Below are 24,472 nucleotides of genomic sequence, written 5' to 3'. Positions count from 1 at the left end.
GTGTGAGTGCCACTGAAAACCAGCTTGCGTGCCATAGGTTGTCTGTCCCTGACCTAGTAGATACTGCCATCAGGAAACAAAGCAGCAGAGAAATTATGACTACAGACTCCTCAGTATTCTACCTCCTTGTCTGAGAGCATGGCTCTGTGCTTCCAGGCCCTACTTCCTCCTCTGATGCAGCTGAGATTTGGTAGAGGGAGGGATGATGATGATGAAGACAGTAGGTACATGCATAGGATTGCCAGAGGTGTGTCAATCTTTATCCTTGCATCAAAAGTCTGAGTGATTGAAAAACACCTGTTCAAAGCACACAGCTTTTCAGATAGCTAATGTCTACAAGTCAGAGGCTTTCCCCTTCTAACTGCAGTTCTAAGCCCAGGAGGATATTTAGTGGCAAATACTAAAATGTTGGTACTATTATTTATGCTAAGACATCACTATGCAGCTTGACCCTCTCCTTCCCTTCTCCCAGCTGCACTGCTTCATCCAGGTTCTCTCCATTCGTTCACATGTGAATCTGTGAAGTTTGAAGTACACATCTTCCCTCTTTATGGGGTTTTCCCACCAGCAAGTAAGCTTCAGTAAGCTGGATATATGGCAGAACATGTCCTGTGCAGTTTCTGACAATCCACCTTTTGGACTCCAGCTTAATATATGCTCTGAGGGGCAATTTGTATGCATGACTCTGCCCTATTGTTTCCCCACTGTCAAACACCTCAGTTGAATTTTCTTCTAGAGTTAGTGATTCCAGCATCAAAACTGCAGAAGGAGTGCAACCATCAGAAAAAAATAAAACTTTATCACCCACAAAAAAACCCAAAATTGGAAAGTTGATTGACTTTATTCTGGTAATGTTCAATGGAACAAACAGTTTGTATACTATTGGGCTTTAATACTTGTAAAATTTTCAGGAACTTGCTTAAATTCTTTGTCCTTCCTCTCCCAGGTTCAAGTTTGATACTTGGTTTGTGGGAAGCTAAAGGTCTTAAATTACTTGCAAGCTTCTTGATTTACTTGCCTCGATTTTGCAAGAGTTCATATGCAATATTTACTAAGACCCCAATCAAACAAGCAGGACTGCATTAATGCAACCATCATTTTCTGGATTGTTGGTTACCTGTGCATATTTCCCTAAAGAAAAAAGAGAAAAAAATTGAATAAAGTATTTTCCAACAGCTTCTGGTACTACAGAAAATTAAAAAAACTTAATTGTCTTTCAGGATTAAGTGTACATAAGAATGGCCATACTGGGTCAGAGCAAAGGTCCATCTAGCCCAGTATCCTGTCTGACAGTGGCCAATACCTGAAACGTCAGAGGTAATGAACAGAACAGGTAATCATCAAGTGAAACATCCCGTTGCCTATTCCCAGCTTCTGGCAAACAGAGGCTAGGGACACCATTGCTGCCCATCCTGGCTCATAGCCATTGATGGACCTATCCTCCATGAATTTATCTAGTTCTTTCTTGAACCCAGTTATAGTGTCTTGGCCTTCACAACATGCTCTGGCAAAGAATTCCACGGGTTGCCCGTGCGCTGTGTGAAGAAATACTTCCTTGTGTTTAACAGGCAGCAGGTATAAAACAATTTCATTGGGTGCCCCCTAGTTTTTATGTTTTAAGAATAAATGTTAGCTTATTCACCTTTAAAAGTCCCCTCCACTAATCCGACCCTGTCTAGTCTAATGGACTCCCATTCCAAAACACTAACTACATTTTGATATTAATATAATTATTCTTAAAGAAAAATGAGATTTCAGCTTAGCAGCAACATTTTTCAGCTTATTTATGAAAGCTCCCTCCAGAGCTTAGCGTGTATAATGAAGGATTTTAGACCCCAAACAGTTATTTAATCACACTGGAAAAAAAAGTTGCCTCTAACCTGCCAAGTCTTGAGTTCAGGAATTTGTCCACTGTAACTTCACAACTGCTAGAAACAGTAGTCCTGATACTGCAAATACTTATGCAAATGTTTGAAACAAAAGGAACTACTCACAATGCATAAAGTTACGCATTTGCTTAAATCTCTGCCGGATTAGGGCTACTGGTTAATGTCAAACACAGAAGAGCAAACAAGATTCTTGAACTTAAACCCAGGTAAGAAAGTGATTTTCAAATATTTTGGGTATTGTATTGCTGATTTTGGACCCTTACATAATTTGAAATACAAGGTGAACTGAAAGTCTAAAACTACCATGCTTATAATATAACAAATCAGATTCAAATCTCTCTTTATTCTTTGTTAATTCTAGACTAGTTATGGAATACAGCTGATAACTTTATGTTGGATACTCACCCCAGATAACTTTGCCCCCTTGTGTCACAAGGCCGAGCTCACTCACATTCACCTCAATAACGGTACCTTTGGTAATTACACCCAATGTTGTGTACAGAGGGGAAGAGGGATTCTTCTTTACACCAAGTATCGGTAGACAAAAAGTAGCTTTAAGTTCAGGATGTGTTACATGAGCCTTCTTGAAACGTAAGCCCTGTTACATGAACATAAATGGTTACAGCCATTACTAAAAAAAGTTGACCTCCAACTAACTACACTGCTATTTCCATAATTTCCTGTATTTTTAGGAATTATGGTGAGAAATAATTGATGTGATTTTGGTATTTTTTAAAAAGTCACCTGCCTGTTGTAATGTCAGATTTGTTCAACTCTCATAAATGATCAGTTAAGATTTTCTAGAGACTATTCAGATTTGTACATTTTCAGTGTGCATCACTTTAAAATTAGTATGGGAAGAAGAATACTTCCTATTGCAGATGGTTTCTGCATGTTGATGAAATCAGGAGCTAATAGTAACGTATTTTACCTTATTTTTAAACTCAAGCTCTTAATTTCTAAGCGTCCCTTGTAAAACCTAAAACTGCAGCCATTCCTCCCCATCCCACCTATTATGAAATTATAAATATCAGGGTCATACAGAGCTCTTTCCCATCCAGATCACAAAACACTTCCCAGAGGATGTAAATACGTTAATGTTATTTACCGATAGGGAAACTGAGGGATGAAATGACTTGCCCGAGGTCACCCAGCAGGCCAGTGATAGAGCTGGCAATAGAATTCAAGTGGTCTGTGTGTCAAACCAGTGCCCTAGTCACTGAGCCACTGCCTCCCTGAAAGAACTCAGGGGTCACCTCATACATCAGATTTCAGTTGGTTAGTCAAACATCTGTCAAGGGTGATCTAGGTTTACTTGGTCCTGCCTCAACACAGGAGTCTCAAGGTCCCTTCCAGCCCTATTTCTATGATTTAGGCTTCTACAAGGAAACTATTAGAAATGTGGCTGATTTGCAACAGCTTCAACCTTAGCTCTGGATTATCATTAAGGTTATGAGACCATCAGGAATCCATGCCCTCCAGGGCTTCAGCTCAGATGATGGGGCTTGGGCTGTCAGCCCTGGCAGTGGGGAATCGGTCTTCAGCACTGGGGGCTTAGGCTTTCATGAATTCTTGTTTAGTGCCAGCAATCTGTCCATGACTTTTACTGAAAATAATAAAGTCTTAACCTTAATTATCACCAAGGTATATTTCCTCACTGGGGAGAGTCACTGTTGGAAAATACTATGTATTGACTCAATGTTATAAATATACTCTAAACCAGGGGTTCTCAGACTTTTGTATTAGTGACCCCTTTCACACAGCAAGACTCTGAGTGCGACCCCTCATAAATTAAAAATACTTTTTTATATATTTAACACAATTATAAATGCTGGAGGCAAAGCAGGGTTTGGGATGGAGGCTGAAAGCTCCTGACCTCCCACTGCAGTAACCTTGTGACCCCGTTTGAGAACCCCTGCTCTAAACTACATTTGAATACAAGTAACTTACCATTGGTCGAATAAATCGTTCATATTTAGGAGGTTTTCGAGTAAAGCCATCCCCAACAAAGCAGACTTTGGTAACCATCCTCTTCCAGGCCTTCTTCTTTCTCTTTCCCGTACGGATCACCTTTAAAACTTCTGTTTCTCCTTGTGCACGGACTTTTGGCACAGGAACTTCCCATTTCCCCTACAAAGTAGGGCCGGTAGCGTTATTGGTGTTGGTGAATGGAAGGGAAGAGATATCAAAGAATAAAACACAGTTTTACTAAAGAGAAGGAACTATATGACTTACGTGTAGCAACTCAAAAAAAAATATTATAAAGACATTTATAAAAAGAGCCACTTACATCATTCTGACAAACTGGGACAATTAACATAGGGAACACACTATTGTCTCACATCTGAATTCTTTAGCTATTAGACAATATATTTTTAGTTGCTGTTCTTTTTCTGGCAATATTTTTTAAATGCAAGAGACAATACTGATTATGAGGAGGAGGAACATTCTATTGAAGTCAATGGCGATTTAACACTATTGCTAAATGTCATGAAAATTAGTTACTGTATATGCTTGTTAGCTATTTTTCTGACTCAATAGTTCTGCCATTAAGAGTTTTTGCAGGTACCAATTACTGAGTTTATAATAACTAAAAAAAAAAAAGTGCTTAACATGATGTCAATCAAACCTGCAGAACTATTCAGACTCTGCCTCAGACTGCAAGTGAAGTCAGCATGAATACTGTGACTGGTCATTAAACAAACCCTAGTAATAGCAATTATCTGAATGTTTCTATTGTTACTTACAGCTTTTTCTTTTCGTTTCTGTTTGATCATGTTGGAGAGAACTTTAGCCCGGGACTGGCCCTCTCTATCCAGCAGGTATGCTGGCACAGCTCCTTCTGGGGTTTTCTCATCATTCTTTTGCTTGGTGTTTCTCTTTTCGTGCATCTTAATGCTAAAAGGAAAAATACCAAGTATTCAGAAAAACATCCTCAGGGCGTGCGAAAAAAATCTAATGTAGAAGCTTGACAACATGAGCTACTATCACATTGGCCTATCATCTTAAGTATGCTCAGAGGCTCTCTTTAAAAATACAAATTATTTCTAACTGCAGCATTTATGACAAATTATATATGCTGTCCAGTGGACAAGCTAAATAAATCAAAATATTTTTCTTCTAATAAATTCAGTTATAATAAATTGTGGGTATTATCTGCAACAATATAGGGTAAAAGTTTCAAACAGAAGTGAGATTTTAACTTGACAGTGTTTAAGATTAGTGTGGTAATTTATCTTAAGATCCAAATAACATAGTATAAACCACTGTGCTTTTTCTGTTAACAGTTTACAAGAAGGGCAACAGAGAAATATCTGAATGAATATGAAAGTCATGGAAGGCCATTAAATGCATTTCCTTGTATTGTTGCTTTAAACCCCACCCCATGATTGGTACATCCGTGTAAGATCTAGAAGCAGTTCTAGTGTTTAACATTCATCACTGGTAGTGCTTCTAGTGCTAGATCCACTGCTAGCATCTAATGGTAGGAACAGTTTTGATAGGGGAGAGCAAGAAGGAGAAATATTTTAATTAGGTCTCAAAACAATTTGTTCCTGCAAGTCATATGCATTTTTTAAGTTTTAGTGTGCAATTCAAACAGGCCTCTATGGACAGTAGTTTAATAATAATTCATAACTATATCAATGTCTATTCACAACCTTAAACTACCATGAGAGCTCAACCATGTCAAGGAAAAAATGGATACGCACGTCTTTTTCATTTGTATCTTCTCAGCATGACGCTGCTTATGGTAGAGTTTGGCCTTCAATCCAATCAATTTCTTGGCCTTCTTTGACCGTTCATGTGCCTCACGGCCCTCCTTCTTCCTCTTCTTCTCATGGTAATCCAAGCGATAGCCATATCGCTTGCGGTGTAACTCTATGTAATCGTTCTGTGGCTGTACATGAAAGGAGATATTTTGTTTAGAAGTTAGCAAAGTGTGGCAAGAAGCTTTTTACACAATATACTCAATTTCCTCTTATCTGCATAGTATGTACCAGAGATCTGATATTCACCATGATGGAATACTTCTTGGAGATAGCTGGTTCCAAAACTGCAGGATGCATCACACATGACATGGTCAATTAATAACTGACTGATAACAGTATGATGCTGTTAGAACAGTCACTGTACAAGCAAAAATTACTTTAGGATCACAAATCTGAAAGAGAGACTAAACAGGTGGGGTTCCTACACTGTTCAGGACAGAATGCACACACAGGGTCTAGACTCCACACATACCTCATTCCTGAGGTCAGCTTAGTGTTAACTCAAACAAAAACAGAGCTAATCCTCAGTCTGAAGCTTGGTTGTTCCCAGAGTTTCCCTGCAGGACTGCCTCTCCCAGAGAGATACAGCAGATATTCCCAAGTTTACTTGACCACACACTTGCTGGGTGATTGGTCTCTCTCTTCCATTATGAAAAGTAGGTATAATAATCTTTCCCAACCTCATATGGGCATTGTGAGGATAAACACATTTAAGGTTGGGAGGCACTCATATTATGGTAATGGAGACCATAGGTACAATTGATATCCTGTTTGCAGTTAATGATAAGTATCTGCTTCCATGATTCATGCGCCCAACTTCAGGATAACTCAAAAGAGAAGTCCTGTATCCCTATACAGGGTCCTGGGAGCATGCCCATATTAATGAAGACCTACTATATTGTATTCCTCCTCCACTTGACAGCCCTTTCCTAGTGCTCTTGTTTAACCACACAGGAATGCAAGGGTGGCTTGTGTGAAAATGATAAGCACTTGAAGTTAAAGTTTAGATTTACAAGATAGTCCTCTTAAGTGTCCAATGTTTAAATATCTACAGAGTTAGCTGAGTCGCCACCATCAGACCATATCCTGCTTGTTACAAAACAGATACAAAAGATTCTCTTCTTCCATCCTAGCTTAGAGGAGCAATATCTGGATTAGTTGACTGGGGTTCGTTTGTAGGAAGGTGATGCGTGTCTGACTGAGCTCCCCTTCACAGGTCCTTCACAGAGACTGAGCTGGGGGGCGGGGAGCTGGGGGCATAGCACAGTACTGAGCTATCAGGCTGATGCTCTGTCTATATGCACAGGGAAGCACCATGAAATGCCGCAGTGGGGGCTGAAGACAGGCCACTTACCCCAGGGCACTAGTTTTTGAATGTGGGGTGTATCCCTCCCGGGGGGGTGGGGGGGAGTGCGCATCCAGAGGGGTGTCCGCTCCGGCAGGGCAGAAATGAGGAGTCTCCGGGTGGGGGAAAAGGAGGCACCGGAAAGCCCAGGCCCAGCAGCAGCCTGCTGCTCTCCCGGGCGCTATCCCGCGGCTTTAGCCGTCTCATTCACCGTGGCCCGAAGGGGCTGGTCTGGTCAGAGACGCGCATTTTAAACCCTCCAAAGCCCGGGACTAGGCCGCACTGACACGGGCTCCTCCGCCGCGCCAGCCGTGAGCCACCCGCTCCCCTCGGTGAGCCGCTCCCCGCCGCGGAGCGCATGGGACGGGGGCTGTTCCGTGACTCGCCGCAGCCAGGCCGGCCTGTCTCCGAGGAAGAGGCCCCCAGGACGTGACGCTGCGAAGGAGGCGCAAGGCCCCGCTCTCTCGGGACAGGCCGGCTCGGGGCCGCTGAGGACAAGGGGGCTCCGGCTACGCCTGGTCCAAGGCCCGCTCCAGGCACAGTCACCCCACCCCCCCTTCCCTCGGCGGAGCGCTCTTCACCCCTCCCAGCGCCACCTGCTCCTCTCACCATGGCGGCCTAGCTCGTGGTGGGGCCGGGGGCGGCGCTCAGCAGCTCGCGCTCGGGTCTCTGCCGCCAGCGATCCCGTCCGGCCGCCGCACGACGAGAAAGAAAAGACTGGTGCGTCCGGCGAAGGCCTCCGGGTAGAACCACTTCCGGTACCGACACTCGTTCCGCCGATAGCAAGCGGTACACGCCGCCTTTGACCGAGGCCCTTCCCTTCCACCCGCCTCGGGGCGTCGAAAAAAGCCCGAATCATAACCCAGTAGCTGAATCGCCATCAAGGCCTGCTGGGACAAACCTGCGGGGCCCGGAACCCAGGGAGAGTCGGTGGGGCTGGCCGGGAGGGAGAGAAAGGACACCGCGCCGCGGTGCGATCTGGGAAGACGCGTCTTTGTCATAGGCTTTGGCTGCGGCCGGGCAGGGAGGAAGTGGGAGGAAGCTGCTGGTGCTGGTCGGGGGTGACCTGGAGGCTGCCAGCCTTCTCCGCAAGGGGACACCGGACGGCGGGGCCCCTTTCTCTGCACCCATCGTGGGCCGGGCCGGAGTGAGCGAGGCGGCTCTGGGAGCTGGTGTCCTGGCTGCGGCCGGTGAGTGTTGCCGGGCAGCGGAGCCCTGGGGCTGAGTGCGACCTGCCGCTCCGGAGAGGCTGGGGGTGCTGGGCACTGCCCCCGTCCCGACTCCTTTCTACTGTGGGTCACTGACGGCGTTTTTGGCGCTGATAGCGGCATCTCCCAGGCTCTGTGCCAGCTCCCCGAAAGGCCGGGCGGGATCCCTGCCAAATGCGGCCTGAGGGGCAGGGAGGCAAAGTGACTTGCTCAAGAGGGTTGGAATCCAACCCTGAGGCCCAGTCTAGTGCCTTAACCACACAGCCAGCCTGACTTTCTGCTGGCGTTGAGGTTGGTGATGCTTGGGAAGTTTTGTTTCTCGTCGCACTTTTTCATTAGAAGTCATTATTGATAACAGGTCATTAATATTTGTAACTGTACCTCGTGTTGTCATTACTGCGACAATACATTGTTAAAAATAGAGAAACTTAATGTAAAAAGAAAATGTATATGGAAGGCTTTAGGCTAATGATTTGTGGTAAAGTGCAAGGGTTCCTGTCTAGATTATGGCCCTGTTGTGATGTTTGCACTACACACCTTTCTGTGGAAATCTCATAGTCTGCCTAATGCAGGATTGTTATCTTCATGGATGGTTTGCTACATCTGCACAGATTGCAATGCATGAACCTAAACAAACATGACTTACCAGACGGACATGGAGAGGAGGGGAAGTAACACTAATGGAGAAAATAAGATTATGTAGATTTGTTGTGTGTTTAATTTCACATTTGAATTCAAACTTTTTAATATTAATCAATGTTGGAATTATTAATAATGGAGAGCATTAGACACTAATTTAACCAAAAATTCCTTTATTAAGTCCAAAGGCCAAATGGTATTTAGTGTAATAGCCTAAAAATAAGTAGTCAGTACACCCAATACAGTAACAAAGTTTCTGTAGCCATGTGATCAGTGCACAGTAATTCCTCACTTAACGTTGTAGGTATCTTTGTGAAAAATGTGACTTTAAGCAAAATGATGTTAAGTGAATCCAATTTCCCCATAAGAATAAATGTAAATGAGGGGGTTAGGTTCCAGGGAATTTTTTTCGCCAGACAAAAGACACATATACATACACACACACACAGAGTATAAGTTTTAAATAATTTAATACTTGTACACAGTGATGATGATTGTGAAGCTTAGTTGAGGTGGAGGAGTCAGAGGGTGGGATATTTTCCAGGGAGTGCCTTACTGCTAAATGATGAACTAGCAATTGGCTGAGCCCTCAAGGGTTAACTCTCTGTCTACAAGGCAGCAGGAATGGAGGGTGGGGGGAGAGAGCATCACAGACAGAGACACACACTGTGTATGTGACAGAGAGATGCACATTTCCCCTTTAAGTACACTGCTTTGTTAATTAGATCAGCTTGCTGAGACCTCAGCTGCCAGCAAGCTCCCTCTGTCCTGAGCCCTGTTGTGTCCCCCCTTGCTCTATGGAAGATGAGGTAAGCAGGGTGCAGGACCAGGAGGGAAGGGTACACCCTGACATTAGCCCCCCTCTTTTTCCCCTCCCCCCGCACAGCAAGCAGGAGTCTCGGAGAGCAGCTCCAAGGCAGAGGGCAGGAGCAGCACATGGCTAGGGGGAGGGACAGGTGCAATTGCTAGCCTGCTGGGCAGCTGCTGCACAGGAAACTTAGGGAACTGGGGAGCTGATAGGGGGACTGTCAGTCCACCCTGGTTCCAGGCTAGCTGCAATGGGCTGCTCTTCCTGAAAGCAGTGGACAAAGCAGGCGGCTGCTGTCATAACCTAGTCCCAGATTTGGACCTTAGCGTCCAAAATATGGGTGTTAGCATGAAAAACCTCCAAGCGTAGTTACCAGCTTGGACCTGGTACTGCTGCCACCACCCAAAAAATTAGAGTGTTTTGGGGCACTCTGGTCCCCCCAAAACCCTTCCCTGGGGACCCCAAGACCCAAACCCTTGAGTCTCACAACAAAGGGAAATAAAACTTTTCCCTTCCCCCCTCCAGGTGCTCCTGGAGAGATATACAGAAGCAACCTTCGTGAATCTAAGCAGAGGGAGTCCACTCTCTGTAATTCCAGTCCTGGAAACAAAAGCACTTTCCTCTTCACCCAGAGGGAATGCAAAATCAGGCTCGTAAATCTAATACACACAGACCTCCCCCTGACTTCTTCCTCCCACCAATTCCCTGGTGAGCTGCAGACGCAATTCTCTGAAGTTCCCCACTAAAGAAAAACTCCAACAGGTCTTAAAAGAAAACTTTATAGAAAAAGAAAGAAAAATACATAAAAATGGTCTCTCTGTATTAAGGTGAAAAATACAGGGTCAATTGCTTAAAAGAAATATGAATAAACAGCCTTATTTAAAAAGAATACAATTTAAAGCACTTCAGCAATTATAGACATGTAAATACAAAAGAACATATAAATTCTTATCTGATCTTTGGTACTCACAACTGGGAAACAGAAGATTAGAAAGCAGGAAATAGAAAAACTTCTCATCCGAGAGAGCATACAGGCAGAAGACAAAGAACTCAGACACAAAATTCCCTCCACCCAGAGTTGAAAAAAATCCTGTTTCCTGATTGGTCCTCTGGTCAGGTGGTTCAGATTACTTCTTTCCAGGTCAAAGAGACGTTAACCCTTAGCTATCTGTTTATGACACGCCCCCCAAATTGCAGACAGTGGGGAAGCTCACTGGCGGCGATTTCCTTTTAGAACTTGAAAATAAACAGATTAATACAACACATGCACCTTTACATATACCACTAAGTATATAACTAACAGACTTGTACATTTTAAGAACGCTTTTTAACTACTGAATTCTGGGAAACTGTCACGGGAGAGTGCATCAGCTACTTTGTTAGAAGCTCCTGAGATGTGCTGAATTTGAAAATCTTCCTGATTGGTCCTCTGGTCAGGTGGTTCAAATTACTTCTTTCCAGGTGAAAGAGACGTTAACCCTTAGCTATCTGTTTATAACAGCTGCCAAATGACCTTAGAAGGGAGCATTGCACAACTTTAAATTAGCATGTTCTCTAATTGATCAGCAACATAACAATGAAACAATGTTAACCAGGTTGATTTTAAGTGAGGAGTTAACATACAAATGGGATAGACCTTGGGAAAGTTATCTTGTCCTAGGTGTGCTCCAGTATGACAAAAGTTCATGGCTTTGGTTTGTACCCTTCAGCTAACTTGCTAGTTTTAGCAAAAACCCAATCTGAAGCAGTTTGTCCTTGCTGCCTTCCTTTCTTATCTCCTCCCGCCTCCTTGCTTACCGGCAGAACAGGAGGAAAGTTTGTGCTTATTTCTTTTAAAACCGTTTGTCTTTGTCTTGTTACTGCAGTGCTTTATTTTATTAGTTACTTTTTGAACCATGCATCCTTCCCATGCTACAGATAAGTAATACTACTTATTTTTCTTACAGCCTTATTTTATTTGCAACTTGAGGGCCTTTTCCTTACTAGCCACAAACATAAAGCAAATATATTATTTTTTTTAACCACAGTTAAGCTAACTTTAATTTTTTTAATGTATAATTAGCCCTGCAGACCAGAAACAAAAATATAGTGTGATGATCAAAAAGCCTATCTAGAGTGTGTGTAGCCATAGCACATCTTAAGCATTTGGACAAGATACAAAAAACGGACACTTTGTACAGTGCATAATCCCAGGAATACTATAGGTGTTAGTCCTGGGAGGTTTTATAGCCCTAGTAGCTATAGTAATGACACTGTGGATCGCAGCAGAGAGAGCTAAAGTCTGCATACCAGTTTGTCCAACCTAGAGAAAGAGAGAACTTAAGTTTTTTCATTCTTTCTGCCTCTACCTCTCTGCAGCAAACTTCAGGATTCAGTATGGGCAGTTGGTGTTTTGCTGCGGAGAATTCTTCCTTCCTTGGCTCTAACCAATTTCCAGTTGCCATGTGAAGGAGATAATGTGGGTTACGAGACGACTTCTTTTCATTTCTCTGGTTGAGCTCCCAAATACAGCTTCAGATCAGCAAAAGTCTGTGTTTTGGGGCCCAGCTCTTTTTTAGAATTGTTTCCTTGCTGACTGACATTCAAGAACTTGTCTTCTGTGCTGGGATCTCGAGTCACTGAGTATTCCCTTGAGTCTGATTGCGATGTAATGGATTTGATGCTGTTGAAAACTTGTACTGGTATTATGCTGTTGCTACCAAACCATATTTCCTCAGCGGAATTAGAGGCATACTGTACAGCTTCATCTGACGAAGTGGGTATTCACCCACAAAAGCTTATGCTCCATTTTGTCTGTTAGTCTGTAAGGTGCCACAGGACTCTTTGTCGCTTTGTACAGCTTCTGGGATTTAGCCCTGAGTTCCAGGAGTTTCAGTGACCATTTGGGCCTGAATATGTCCCATGCTTTTAAACTGAGTAGTTTATGGTTACAAAGTGAGTAATGGCATATTTTTTGTCTAAGAAATATACTTTATATTGTTTGTACATATGCATGTACAGTTTTAACATCTGTTGGCATTACTCTATTTCTGATCAAATATGGCCTAATCCAGTTCCCATTTAGGCCAGTGAGAGTTTTCCCATTGACTTGAATGGAAACAGTTCAGTTACTTAGTTTGGATCATGATCTTTTTACAATATTTGCTTATATTGGCAGGGTGCAGCTGTAGACAATAGAGTAATAATGTTGAGAGTTCCAAGGAAATTTTCAGTGACTGTCCTGAAAGTATCAAGTTTGTGCAGTGAGGTAAGCTTTTCTCAGATTTTTATTTGCCAGTGAGCATTTGCTCAATATTTTCTCTTAAGCAAAATGGGATACCTAGGCCAATCTGAATAAATATAAATATTTTAATGTCTGGAATGAAACTTAATATTCATTTTGTTTTAAATGTCAAAATAGAATTTTTTTTTATAGTTTGTGGGGAAGCTCAGAAATATGTAGATGGGTTTTCATGTGTATATCTTTACCTCAATAAAGTGCTAGTTTCTGTAAATGTTTTTGGTTTATACTTGTAATTTCAGTGAGGTCTGGTATACGATTTTGCCTCACTCCTTGTATGTGTTTAAATACTGTTAATACTGACAGTTTATACTGATTTCAGTATAGTCTTTGACTTTGACGTGTATTTTCATTAGGCCTTACAAATTCCGTTGGGTATGGATTTGGTTTTGGTCTTTGACTCTAGCAAGTAATGCTGAGATGCCTGCAAATGTCCAAAATGTTATTCAGAATAGCTAACATGAAAGTATAATCAAATTATTCACACATCTGTTGCTGCAGATATCATTAATATTCCTTTAGGAAAAGGACAGTAAAAGAAGTTACTGTAGTTTCCAAAAAGTATTTCTACAAAGGAACTCCTTTTAATTTTTTTTCCTTTAAAGTGTATTTACTGCAGATGGGCAAGAACAATGGTTGTAAAAAGACTAAAATCACAAGAATGTCATCAAAGAAATTACAGCTTTCCACCAGGTAACACTTTATTTTTTAATTTTTCTAAACTTGCCTTTCACTTATCTGTAGTAGAAAGAAAATAGAAAAAAAAATCCTAAATTATACTTTCTTATCTTATTGTTTTATAACCGTTGTTGTGTAACATTTAGCATATCAAGCAGGAAAAGAGCAGCGTAGAGCAGAGGCTTAAGGACAAAGGAGTGAGGCATAGTAGAGGGCATAAGAGGAAAATGTAAATCCCTTAGCAAAAATGAAAAAAATCAGACCATGAGCTAAGTGTTCTTGAGACCTGGCCTTTTGGTTTGAGGTACTCAATAAAGCTAGAATGGCTAGTAATATCAAAACCTTCCTTGAGCATGTAGCGTGTGAAGAGAGATGGGGATTTCTGCTCAGAGAGAGAAGTTCTGAACTCCCTGAAGGACAGTTTCATTATTGAATCTTTTTGTTAAAAGGAGGCTTGTCAGAAAATATCTGTGAAAACAAAAAATTAATTTAAATTTGCTATTGAATGCGGAGGTGAAATCTCTAGTGGGGTCCAGTATTATTCAATATTTTCATTGAGAACTTGGGTAATGGAGTAGAGAGTTATGCTTATAAAATTTGCAGATGACACCAAGCTGGGAGGGGTTAGAAGCATTTTGGAGTAAAGGATTAGAATTCAAAATGACCATGACAAATTGGGGTATTGGTCTGAAAGCAACAGGATGAAATTTAACAAAGACAAGTGCAAGGTACTACTCTTAAGTAGGAAAAATCAAATTTACGGCTACAAAATGGGGGAATAACTGGCTAGGCAGTAGTATTGCTGAAAAGGATCTGGGAATTATAGTGGATCTCGGAGTGAATATAAGACAACAGCGTGATGTAGTTGCGAAAAAAGCAATACATTGTGGGATGTATTAATGGATGTCATATGTAAGACAAAGTAGGTAATTTCCTTGCTCTACTCAGCAGTGGTGAGATCTCACGTATCATTCATAGGCTGGGAATTTAAGTTTTGACCATTGCTCTTTTTTTCTGCAACAGGAGATGTCAAATCTTTGCGTTCTATCATTACTCCTCCTATATCTAAGTAAGTACTGCCTTTTTTCAGTATGTAAGCAATAAATGTGGTTCTGGTGTGTTGCAAAAGAACCATAGAATACTGTAGTGATCATTGCTTCATTCTGCTCATATTCTAAACTGCACTCAATAGCAGTTCTTTCTTTTTATGGAGGATCAGGGATATATTCTGGGAATAAATGTAAGGAGGCAGGAACCAATTGTGGAGGGGGTTTCAGGTTGATAGAATTGGGAGTCTTTCCAATGATTTCAATGGGCCCTGAACTGAACCTTCAGTGGAAAGGTTAATGTATATACTGATTGATTTCCAATCTCTTCTGATCTTGGGAGTAGTGGTTGCTAGTGAGAAACTCGTGGCATACAGTCTAGCTGTCTGTCCTCTCTGATTCCAGTGCTTGATATCTGAATATAAACTGTAGTACAAACATGCGTTCGCTGGTTTTTAATCTTCTTAATATTGTTTTTAAAATGGGTGATTAGTGGTGATGTGGAAGAAAGCCTAGAGCTGTATTTCTACCATATTTTAACATTGAAATGTTATAAGTATATACGCTACAGTTATGCACTAACTACATCATTTGTGCAGTGAATGGGGGAAAAAGCTACCTCTGGCTGTTGATCATGAAGTCATAAAATTAATCACAATCACAATATTTCTGAATAAAAAAACGTTTACATTAAATGCCTTTGCATGTTTTATGCAGGATCCGTAACATTGGCATCATGGCTCATATCGATGCAGGCAAAACCACAACCACAGAGAGAATGTTATACTATTCCGGATACACAAGAGCACTAGGAGGTTAGAACTGCTGTTTTTATTTTAGTAGCTTTGAGAAATTTAGCAAAAAATTAATATAAAATTAGAGGTTGTCCTGTAGAATATGTTGTATAAAATATAACCTGTCATTTTGATATTATACTGAAATACAATGAAAACATGATGCATATTTCATTATACAGAACAATGTATAACACTAGGGCAGTAAGAATCTTGACAGGTTCTCAGTTTTTAATTCTTAACCCAATTAAAAGCTGTTTTATTTCAAATTTCAGGACCCTCCTGGTTTATGTATTTTGTATTGTTCACAGAATGTTCTAGCCAAACTCAGATGGAAGTGCTAGCAAGATCCTCAATTTTGCTCCAGCATGCCAAGTAACAAGGACAAAGTGGTATAAGAAGTCCCTAAAACCCTAATATCTGTCCAGGGAATGATTTTCCTGGCACAGGAACTGAAACAGAAAGCTTTGAGGCTGTGTTCTTTGTAAGCATAGGGGAGCATGATGGAGGGTAGACTATAGCAAAGTTTCTGGGCAGCACCTGTTGCCCCTCAGGCAGCCCAAAGAAGCTGGGACTGTCTAAGCAGCTTATCTCCAGCCCTTGGAATAGCTCCATTTCGGAAAAGTGGCACAAACCTGGCTTACTTTAGCCTCCCACCCTCCTGTGTTGTGAGTTCTGTGCTGCACCTGTTAACTGGAACACCACAAAATCCCGTCCATTGATTCTACAAAAATAAAGCATCCATGAGTGTTCAGCAACTGGGATCTCTGGCGTAGCTGAACGTTCTGACACACTTATTTGTGTTGCCGGCAGATAACTGCCTGAGGCCAAGCAACAGCGGGGGGTCCGTCGCCTGGTGTGCTGCGCCAATAAACACACCAGGGTGGAGAGGCAAACCAAGTTTATTTGAGCTCAAATAAGGTGCAAGGGAGAAACAATCTCAAATCCTGCCCCCCTAAAACAAGCAGTTTCTTCCTTTTATATCCCAATTGTTTACTAAAAAACTTTTCATGCTGACTAGCTAATCTGTTACTCCTTTCCCAGCCAGCTGCAGTATCTTTTCTCATTCAATCTTTTGTCTTCCCCCTTTATCCCCCCTCTCCGCTGCTGAGACATGTATACAGTATCTTAAAACGGCCTTGAGCGGGCTTTAACCTAGCTTCAGTGTATTACAACAGAGAACTGGCTGTTACAACCGAAAACTAACTGCTAACACTACATTTTTGCAGCTATTAGTACATTAGGTTACACTAGGTTACACAAAGTGTTTAACATGGAGGAACATTGGTTCATTGAGGCCTACAACAGGAGGGCTTCATTGACACTTGTGGTCTACCACCTTTCCGAGTTACCTAGGGTTATGCCAGAGTGACACCAACATTTGGGTAAGAAGTACTGCCACTTTGACAGTAACAGTATTTACCCAAAAGCAGCTTTAATATATATTTTAAAACATTAAAATAAATAGTAATCAGGGTGCATATAGTAAATGCTCCCAATGATATTCCTTTTTGTAATAGCGCCTTCTGTTCACAGTTTGGATTTTGTCTTGCTATTTACATTTTGCACAGTGACTCTTCAGTAGCAAAACCAGTAGGATGTTGTTGTAGCACTTCACTGTAGTTTTCCTCCGTGAGTTGGTTGAGAATTTATCAAGTATTCCAATTGTATTTTTGGTGGAATTTTAAAATTAGGATGCTGAATTCTCTTTCCTGTGTTCATTTAGGCTGGTGTCTGAGAACAGCATTATGAGGGGGGTCAACAGTCTAATTATAAACTGGCAGGCATTCAGGATGAGAGACTAAGTATAAAGGAAATTAATATTTAGGAGAAGGAATAGGTACATCTGTGTTAAAGTGTTTTGGCTTCTTACTGCTGGGAAGATTTTGTATTAGTATATCAAAGAAGCAAATGCGAATGAAAGCAAGAAAGATTGAATAAATACAATTGGGGAATAGTCCCTGGGCCTGGATTCCCCATGCAGCAAGAAGCTGAAATAGCTGGCTGTACACAGTCTCCTTGCCTGGCCTTGGCATAGGCAGTATTTTGTAGGAAAGATGTGTGGCAGGAGCACTGCTGTGCTCCGGTGATTATCCAGCTTCTGGAAACTGGGGGGGCTATCTGCCAACACAACTTAAAGTAGCTCTGAGACTGTTTTAAAGTTACATGGGAGTTGGGGGAGCATAAACCAGCCCATATCAATCCACAGGACTGAGGGGAGTGAACAAAAAGGTGGCATAAGTGTGCCACTCCTAGGCTGCATTCAGCAGTGTTCCACCACAGTTGAGGATTCTGTCACGAGTGGGGAGGTGGGCTTTATTAATTGTTTGAGCTTTTTTTTAAAGAGCATTTGTTTTCTAAAGAGGAAGAGTTTGGTTATGAGCTGGCATTACCAATAGCCTTATCATTCTATTCTATTAGTCTGGAAAAGAGAAGACTGCGGGGGGACAACAGTTTTCAAGTACGTAAAAGATTGTTACAAGGAGGAGGGAGGAAAATTGTTTTTCTTAACCTCCGAGGATAGGACAAGAAGCAAGGGGCTTAAATTGCAGCAAGGGAGGTTTAGGTTGGACGTTAGGAAAAACTTATTAACTGTCACGGTGGTTAAGCACTGGAATAAATTGCCTAAGGAGGTTGTGGAATCTCCATCACCTGGAGATTTTTAAGAGCAGGTTAGACAAACACCTGTCAGGGATGGTCTAGATAATACTTAGTCCTGCTGTGAGTGCAGGGACTGGATTAGATAACCTCTCGAGGTCCCTTCCAGTCCTATGATTCTATGATTCCCTGAATCAGAAGCAATTTTCGTGGCTTGGAAGTATACAGACTAGATACGGTCTAGGAGAAATATTCATTATCTTTATTTTGGTACAAGGCAGGTAATTCAAAATGTAAAGTTATGTGACCAAACTGAAATGGTGCATATGTTCATACTGATTAGATGTCGATGATGGGGACACAGTGACGGATTTCATGGCACAAGAGCGAGAACGTGGCATTACCATTCAGTCTGCTGCTGTTACTTTTGATTGGAAGGGCTATAGAATCAACTTGATTGACACACCAGGTACAGTATTTTTAATATGTTCTAACAGGCTTCTCCTGTTGGTGGTAGGGAGGAGTAGATGGGCTCGGGTACATAAAAACATAAGAACGGTCATACCGGGTCAGACCAAAGGTCCATCTAGCCCAGTATCCTGTCTACTGACTTTGGCCAATGCCAGGTGCCCCAGAGGGAGTGAACCTAACAGGCAATGATCAAGTGATCTCTCTCCTGCCATCCATCTCCATCCTCTGACAAACAGAGGCTAGGGACACCATTCCTTACCCATCCTGGCTAATAGCCATTTATGGACTTAACCACCATGAATTTATCCAGCTCCCTTTTAAATGCTGTTGTAGTCCCAGCCTTCACAACCTCCTCAGGTAAGGAATTCCACAAGTTGACTGTGCGCTGCGTGAAGAAGAACTTCCTGGGTAGCTTAGAAAGTGAACTTTGATTTTAAAGTTTTGTGCAAAATCAGAGGGTTCAGTTGATTGGATGCAGGACCAAACTGTTGCTGTGGTTTTATAAAGAACAGGCTAAAGAATATTTAGATAAGTTAGATGTATTCAAGTCACCAGAGCCTGATGAAATTCACTCTAGGATACTTAAGGAATTGGCTGAAGCAATTTTGGAACCATTAGCGATTATCTTCTAGAACTCAGGGATGATGGGTGAGTTGTCACATGACTGGAGAAGGGTCAACACAATACCTATATTTAAAATGGGGAACAAAGAAGACCTGGGAAATTACAGATCAGTCAGCCTAACTCTGATACCTAGAAAGATACTGGAGCACTTTGTAAGCACTTATAACTTATTAGCCCATTATCCTCTAACCAGTGCGGGTTTACCAAGAACAAATCTTGCCAAACCAACCTGATTTCTTTATTTAACAAGGTTACTGGCCTAGTGGATTGGGGGAGCAAGGGGGCAGAAGTAGATGTGATATATTTTGATTTATAGTAAGCTTTTGGCACAGTCCGATATGACAGTCTCATACGCAGACTAGGAAAATGTGATCTAGATGAAATTATTATAGAGGGGGGTGCATAACTGGTTAAAAAAATCATACTCAAAGTAGTTAGTGGTTTGCTGTCAAACTGTGAAGACATATCTAGTGAGTCTTGCATGGGTTAGTCCTGCATCTGGTACTGTTCAATATTTTCATTAATGATTTGGATAATGGAATCAAGAGTATTCTTACAAAATTTGTGGATGATATCAAGCTGGGAGGTATTGCAAGCGCATTAGAGGACATGATCAGCTTGTCAAGGTTGTTTTGAATTCTAAAGCTGAATTGATCAAGATGAAATTCAAGTAAGAGAAGTACAAAGTGCTACACTTATGAAGGAAAAACTCAAATGTACAACACAAAATGGGAAATAACTTGCAAGGCAGTAGTACTGCTGAAAAGGATCTGGGTGGATCACAAATTGAATATAAGCCAACAATACGGCACAGTTGCTGAAAAGGTTAATATTCTGGGGTGAATTAACAGGAATGTCATATGTTAGATTGGAGGTAATTGTCTTGCTCTATTTGGCACTGGTGAGGCCTTAGCTGGAATACTGTGTCCAGTTCTGGTTGCCACAATTTTAAAAAGTTGTAGACAAATTGGAGAGAGCCCAAGGGAGAGCTGCAAAAAGAATACAAGGTTCAGAAAACCTGATTTATGAGGAAAGGTTATAAATATTGGGTGTGACTGGTATTGAGAAAAGACTGAGGGGGGGGGACCTGATAACATTCTTCAAGTATGTAAAGGGGTATTGTAATGAGAATGGCAAGCAATTGTTTTCCGTGATGGTTGGCCAAAAAATTATATGCTTAATCGGCAGCAAAGGAGATTTAGATTAGATATTAGGAAAAATTTTCTAACTAGGTTATGGAATCCTCATCACTGGAGGTTTTTAAGAACAATTTAGAAAAACACCTGTCTGGGGTAGCCTAGGTATAATTGGTCCTACCTGAGCACAGGGGCTGGACTTGATGATCTCGCAAGGTCCTTTGAAGCCCTATAGTTCTATGATTCTGTAATGAGTATGTGTGAGCCCATAACACTGGATGTGAGCATTTTTATAAACTTAAAGAAGTGTTGCCATTCTAACTTGGTGAAAAATGTTATATCTAACTTACTACTTTTACCCGTTTACCTTTATGAATTATGACAATGCATAATGTAAATCATTTAGGTCATGTCGACTTTACAGTGGAAGTTGAACGTTCCCTGAGAGTGCTGGATGGTGCAGTGGCTGTATTTGATGCTTCAGCTGGTGTGGAGGTAAAAATTACTCATAGTGAAGATTTTGCAACATGTAATGACTTAAAATAAGCTCAGGTAGCATCCTCTGAGACCCTGTTCTGTGTTAGTACGGTTTATGGCCTGATGGCTTCAGACAGTTAAAATTTGGTTTCAAACAGCCAACCTAATTTTGAGATCTGATTTCATGTGGAAATTATAATTTTCTGTGGTATTGAGAGCTTTCTTGTTCCTGATGACAGGGCAAAAGTAAGTGTTTTCACCATTGGTCTTTCGTAACAGATACAGAGTTTGAGATCATTAAGACGTTTTGGCTAGCTTCATCTATGGGAAGAAATAAGTAGCTGTTCATTTCTCACATTGAATTTAATTGTAGAGAATTACAGCATTCTGGCTGAGAATTAAAGTTTCTCCTTGGAGCATCTAGTATGATGATCAAATCAGAGTACAGAAGTCTTGACCGGCCAGAATTTGTGTTTCCTTTGTGGCACCCTACGTGCTGTCATGTTGGAGAGAAGCTTTTGATTAACAACAACAAAAATAGATCTTAAGGGTTCTATTCATCTACTAATACATGGAACACTTGTATGAACTTCCCCCATATGTTAAAATATTAGACTTCAATATTTGAACTATTTCTAATATACCTGATTTAATTTGCTTTAATAAAAAAAAATTAGAAATGCCCAGCAATGTGCACGTTATATTGATTGCTGCTGTTATGCCAACCCAGTTGCAGTAAAAATTGATGGCCTATCCATAGGTATACAAGTGTTTACTTTGTGTGCACTTTGACATGTTAGCAATAATATTTATAATGTGTATACGTATTAGGTTTTTATTCCTTATGGAATCCCCCACATCACTTAGATTGCTTCCATTTTCCCTTCGTTTTATCCCTGACATCCTCGAGGCCCTAACCTGGGGGGTCACAGTCATTCCTTTCAGCTTTGAGAAGACTGGATAGGACAAGGCTCATTTTGGAGCCTATCAATGCTGCAGTTTAACAGGTCAAGGAGTAGCGGCTGAGCAGTTCAATGCAGTTCCTTCCCCTGCATATGCTGATCTTGCTGCCTTTGCAGCAAGGGAGCCAGAGTTCAAGATGAGAAAATGAATCTGGGTCTCGTACATCAGCGAGTTGCCATTTGGCCACCAGGGCAAGCATTTTGAAATTTTATCTCATTTTTCTTTAGGCACAGACTCTAACTGTATGGAGACAAGCAGACAAGCATCATATACCACGAATTTGTTTTTTAAACAAGATGGACAAAAATGGGGCAAGGTATAACTGATAAGCACGCTACAGGGGGCTGGCTTGGGAGAATATTTCTAATTAAGGCTAAGTTTTTTGTCACAGATATTTTTAGTGAAAGTCACAGATAGGTCACAGGCTTCCATGAATTTTTGTTTATTGCCTGTGACCTGTCCTGACTTTCACTAAAAATAGCCCTGACAAAACGGGTAGGTGGGTTCTGCACCCACTGCTGCTGGGGCTCCCAGGTCCCACACTGCTGCGGCCTGCAGAGTTGGGCTGCTGCGGGGTCCCCTTTCCCCAGGGCAGCTGGGAGCTATAGGGTCCCCCAGCCACCGGCCACGTCTGGACAGCTGCAGGGTCCCCCATGGAGTCCCCACTGCCTACTGGCTGGGCAGCTATGGGGTCCCACCATGGATGAGCAGCTGCAGGGGGTCCCCGGCCACCTGCCAGGCAGCTGCGGGGAGTCCGCCTGCCCCCTGCCACAGCTGGGCAGCTGTGGGTTCCCCCACTAGGATGGGGGCTGGCAGCTGCAAGGGTGGCGCTGGCTGGAAGCTCCAGCCCTGGGGCAGAACATGTCAATGAGGTCAGTGGAAGTAACGGATTCTGTGACATAATTGTAGCCTTAATTATAATAAAGCGGAACATTTTATGAAATAGAGTTGAAAATATCACAGTGGGGGTGGCCAGCAAAAAAATTATAATGCTAAATCTTATTCAAAAGATTGATTTTTTTAATTGTGGAACTAGTTTTGCAGTAAATAAGAAATATTAAACCAATGGATAAACTTATATTATATCATTAAAGTGGGCTAACTCTTCTTTTTAACATCTGTTATTTTTTTAAATATAGTTTTACTTATGCTGTTGACAGCATCAAGCAAAAGCTGAAGACAAAACCTTTGCTTTTACAGGTAAACTAAGAAATTTAATGTTTAATTATTTTTTAACTTTATTTTCATTGTTATAAAATATAAACAACAAACAGTTATAAATACATTCACACAATGGAAATAGGATATAAATAAAAAAATTCAGTGCTCATTATTTGTCGTGTTAATAATTTTACTGTTGAACAAATCTGCATGTGGTAGGCAGATTTTATATTCATACTAGTGTTTCCTAATTGCGTAATTTTCCTTTTTCTTTACAGTTGCCAATTGGTGAGGCCAAGACCTTCAAGGGACTGGTTGATGTAGTGACCAAGGAACAAATTATTTGGAACTCTGCTTCTAGCTTGGATGATGGAAAAGTTTTTGAGCAAAAACCCCTGACAGAAACTGATGATCCTGAATTGTTAAAGGATGTCAGAGATGCAAGAAATGCCTTAATAGAACAAGTAAAGTTTCTAAAGTAAATATGTAAAGTACTTACAGAGTATTTTAAAAATTAATATTTTTTTCTTAGGGCTGTCGATTAATCACAATGAACTCACATGAGCAACTCAAAAAAATTAAGCTCAATTAATCAGCGTTTTAATTGCACTGTTAATAGAATACCATTTGAAATTTATTAAATTTTGGATGTTTTTCTACATTTTCATATATATTGTATTCTGTGTTGTAATTGAAATAAAGTACATATTCTTTTTCTTTATAAATACTTGCACTATAAAATAATAAACAAAAGAAATAGTATTTTTCAGTTCACCTCAGACAAGTATCTTTAGTGCAATCTCCTTGTCATGAAATGTAGGTTTTATTTATTTATTTATTTTTTTGTTACATAACTGCACTCAAACAAAACAATGTAAAATTTCATAGCCTACAGGGCCACTCAGTCCTACTTCTCGTTCTGACAATCGCTAAGACAAACAAGTTTGTTTACATTTATAGGAGATAATGCTGCCCTCTTCTTATTTACAATATCATCAGAAGATGAGGACAGGCATTTAACTGGCACTTTTGTAGCCGATATTGGAAAGTATTTACATGTCAGATATGCTGAACATTCGTATGCCGCTTCATGCTTCAGCCACCATTCCAAAGGACATTCTTCCATGCTGATGACACTCATTAAAATAATGTGTTGATTAAATTTGTGACTTCTTGGGGGAGAATTGTATGTCCCCTGCTCTATTTTACCCACATTCTGCCATATAATTCATGTTATAGCAGTCTCGGATGATGACCCAGCACATGTTCATTTTAAGAACACCTTCACTGCAGTTTTGACAAAACGCAAAGAAAATACCAGTTGAGATGTCTAAAGATAGTTGCAGCACTCGACCCAAGATTTAAGAATCTGAAGTGCCGTCCAAAATCTGATCGGGACAGGGTGTGGAGCATGCTTTCAGAAGTCTTAAAAGAGCAGCACTCTGGTACAGAAACTATAGAACCCGAACAACCAAAATCAACCTTGTGCTGGTAGCATCTGACTTATATAGTGAAAATGAACATGTGTCGATCCACACTGCTTTGGATTGTTACTGAGTAGAACCCATCGTCAGCACGCATGCAT

General features: G+C 41.2%; 2 protein-coding genes across 2 annotated transcripts in view; one reads left to right on the top strand and one right to left on the bottom strand.

The window, feature by feature from the left end:
- Positions 1 to 822: 822 nt before the first annotated feature.
- NSA2 (NSA2 ribosome biogenesis factor) lies at positions 823 to 7,715 on the bottom strand. The gene is made up of 6 exons (XM_030567519.1): positions 7,614 to 7,715; positions 5,600 to 5,787; positions 4,637 to 4,787; positions 3,840 to 4,019; positions 2,295 to 2,487; positions 823 to 1,131 (listed from the first exon to the last, which is right to left on the bottom strand). The coding sequence occupies exons 1-6, from the start codon at positions 7,614 to 7,616 to the stop codon at positions 1,064 to 1,066; spliced, it is 783 nt and encodes a 260-aa protein (XP_030423379.1). The 5' UTR covers positions 7,617 to 7,715; the 3' UTR covers positions 823 to 1,063.
- A 101-nt stretch (positions 7,716 to 7,816) lies between these two features.
- The window catches only part of GFM2 (G elongation factor mitochondrial 2), a 28,679-nt gene continuing 12,023 nt past the window's right edge, over positions 7,817 to 24,472 (top strand). The window contains exons 1-10 of the mRNA XM_030567515.1: positions 7,817 to 8,194; positions 12,817 to 12,906; positions 13,545 to 13,632; positions 14,641 to 14,686; positions 15,381 to 15,478; positions 18,399 to 18,524; positions 20,693 to 20,781; positions 21,954 to 22,042; positions 22,866 to 22,926; positions 23,166 to 23,351. Coding sequence (XP_030423375.1) covers positions 12,844 to 12,906; positions 13,545 to 13,632; positions 14,641 to 14,686; positions 15,381 to 15,478; positions 18,399 to 18,524; positions 20,693 to 20,781; positions 21,954 to 22,042; positions 22,866 to 22,926; positions 23,166 to 23,351 — 846 coding nt within the window. The 5' untranslated portion in view covers positions 7,817 to 8,194; positions 12,817 to 12,843. The remainder of the gene's footprint in view (positions 8,195 to 12,816; positions 12,907 to 13,544; positions 13,633 to 14,640; positions 14,687 to 15,380; positions 15,479 to 18,398; positions 18,525 to 20,692; positions 20,782 to 21,953; positions 22,043 to 22,865; positions 22,927 to 23,165; positions 23,352 to 24,472) is intronic.

The sequence above is a fragment of the Gopherus evgoodei genome, chromosome 6, assembly GCF_007399415.2.
Source record: "Gopherus evgoodei ecotype Sinaloan lineage chromosome 6, rGopEvg1_v1.p, whole genome shotgun sequence".
NCBI lineage: Eukaryota > Metazoa > Chordata > Testudines > Testudinidae > Gopherus > Gopherus evgoodei.
This window is presented reverse-complemented; position numbering and strand designations above follow the sequence as displayed.

Coding starts and splice junctions, on each gene's coding strand:
- NSA2 (XM_030567519.1), bottom strand. Junction 2,488..3,839: donor AACGATTTATTCGACCAATG/GTAAGTTACTTG, acceptor TTCATGTAACAG/GGCTTACGTTTCAAGAAGGC. Junction 1,132..2,294: donor AGGGGGCAAAGTTATCTGGG/GTGAGTATCCAA, acceptor TTTTTTCTTTAG/GGAAATATGCACAGGTAACC.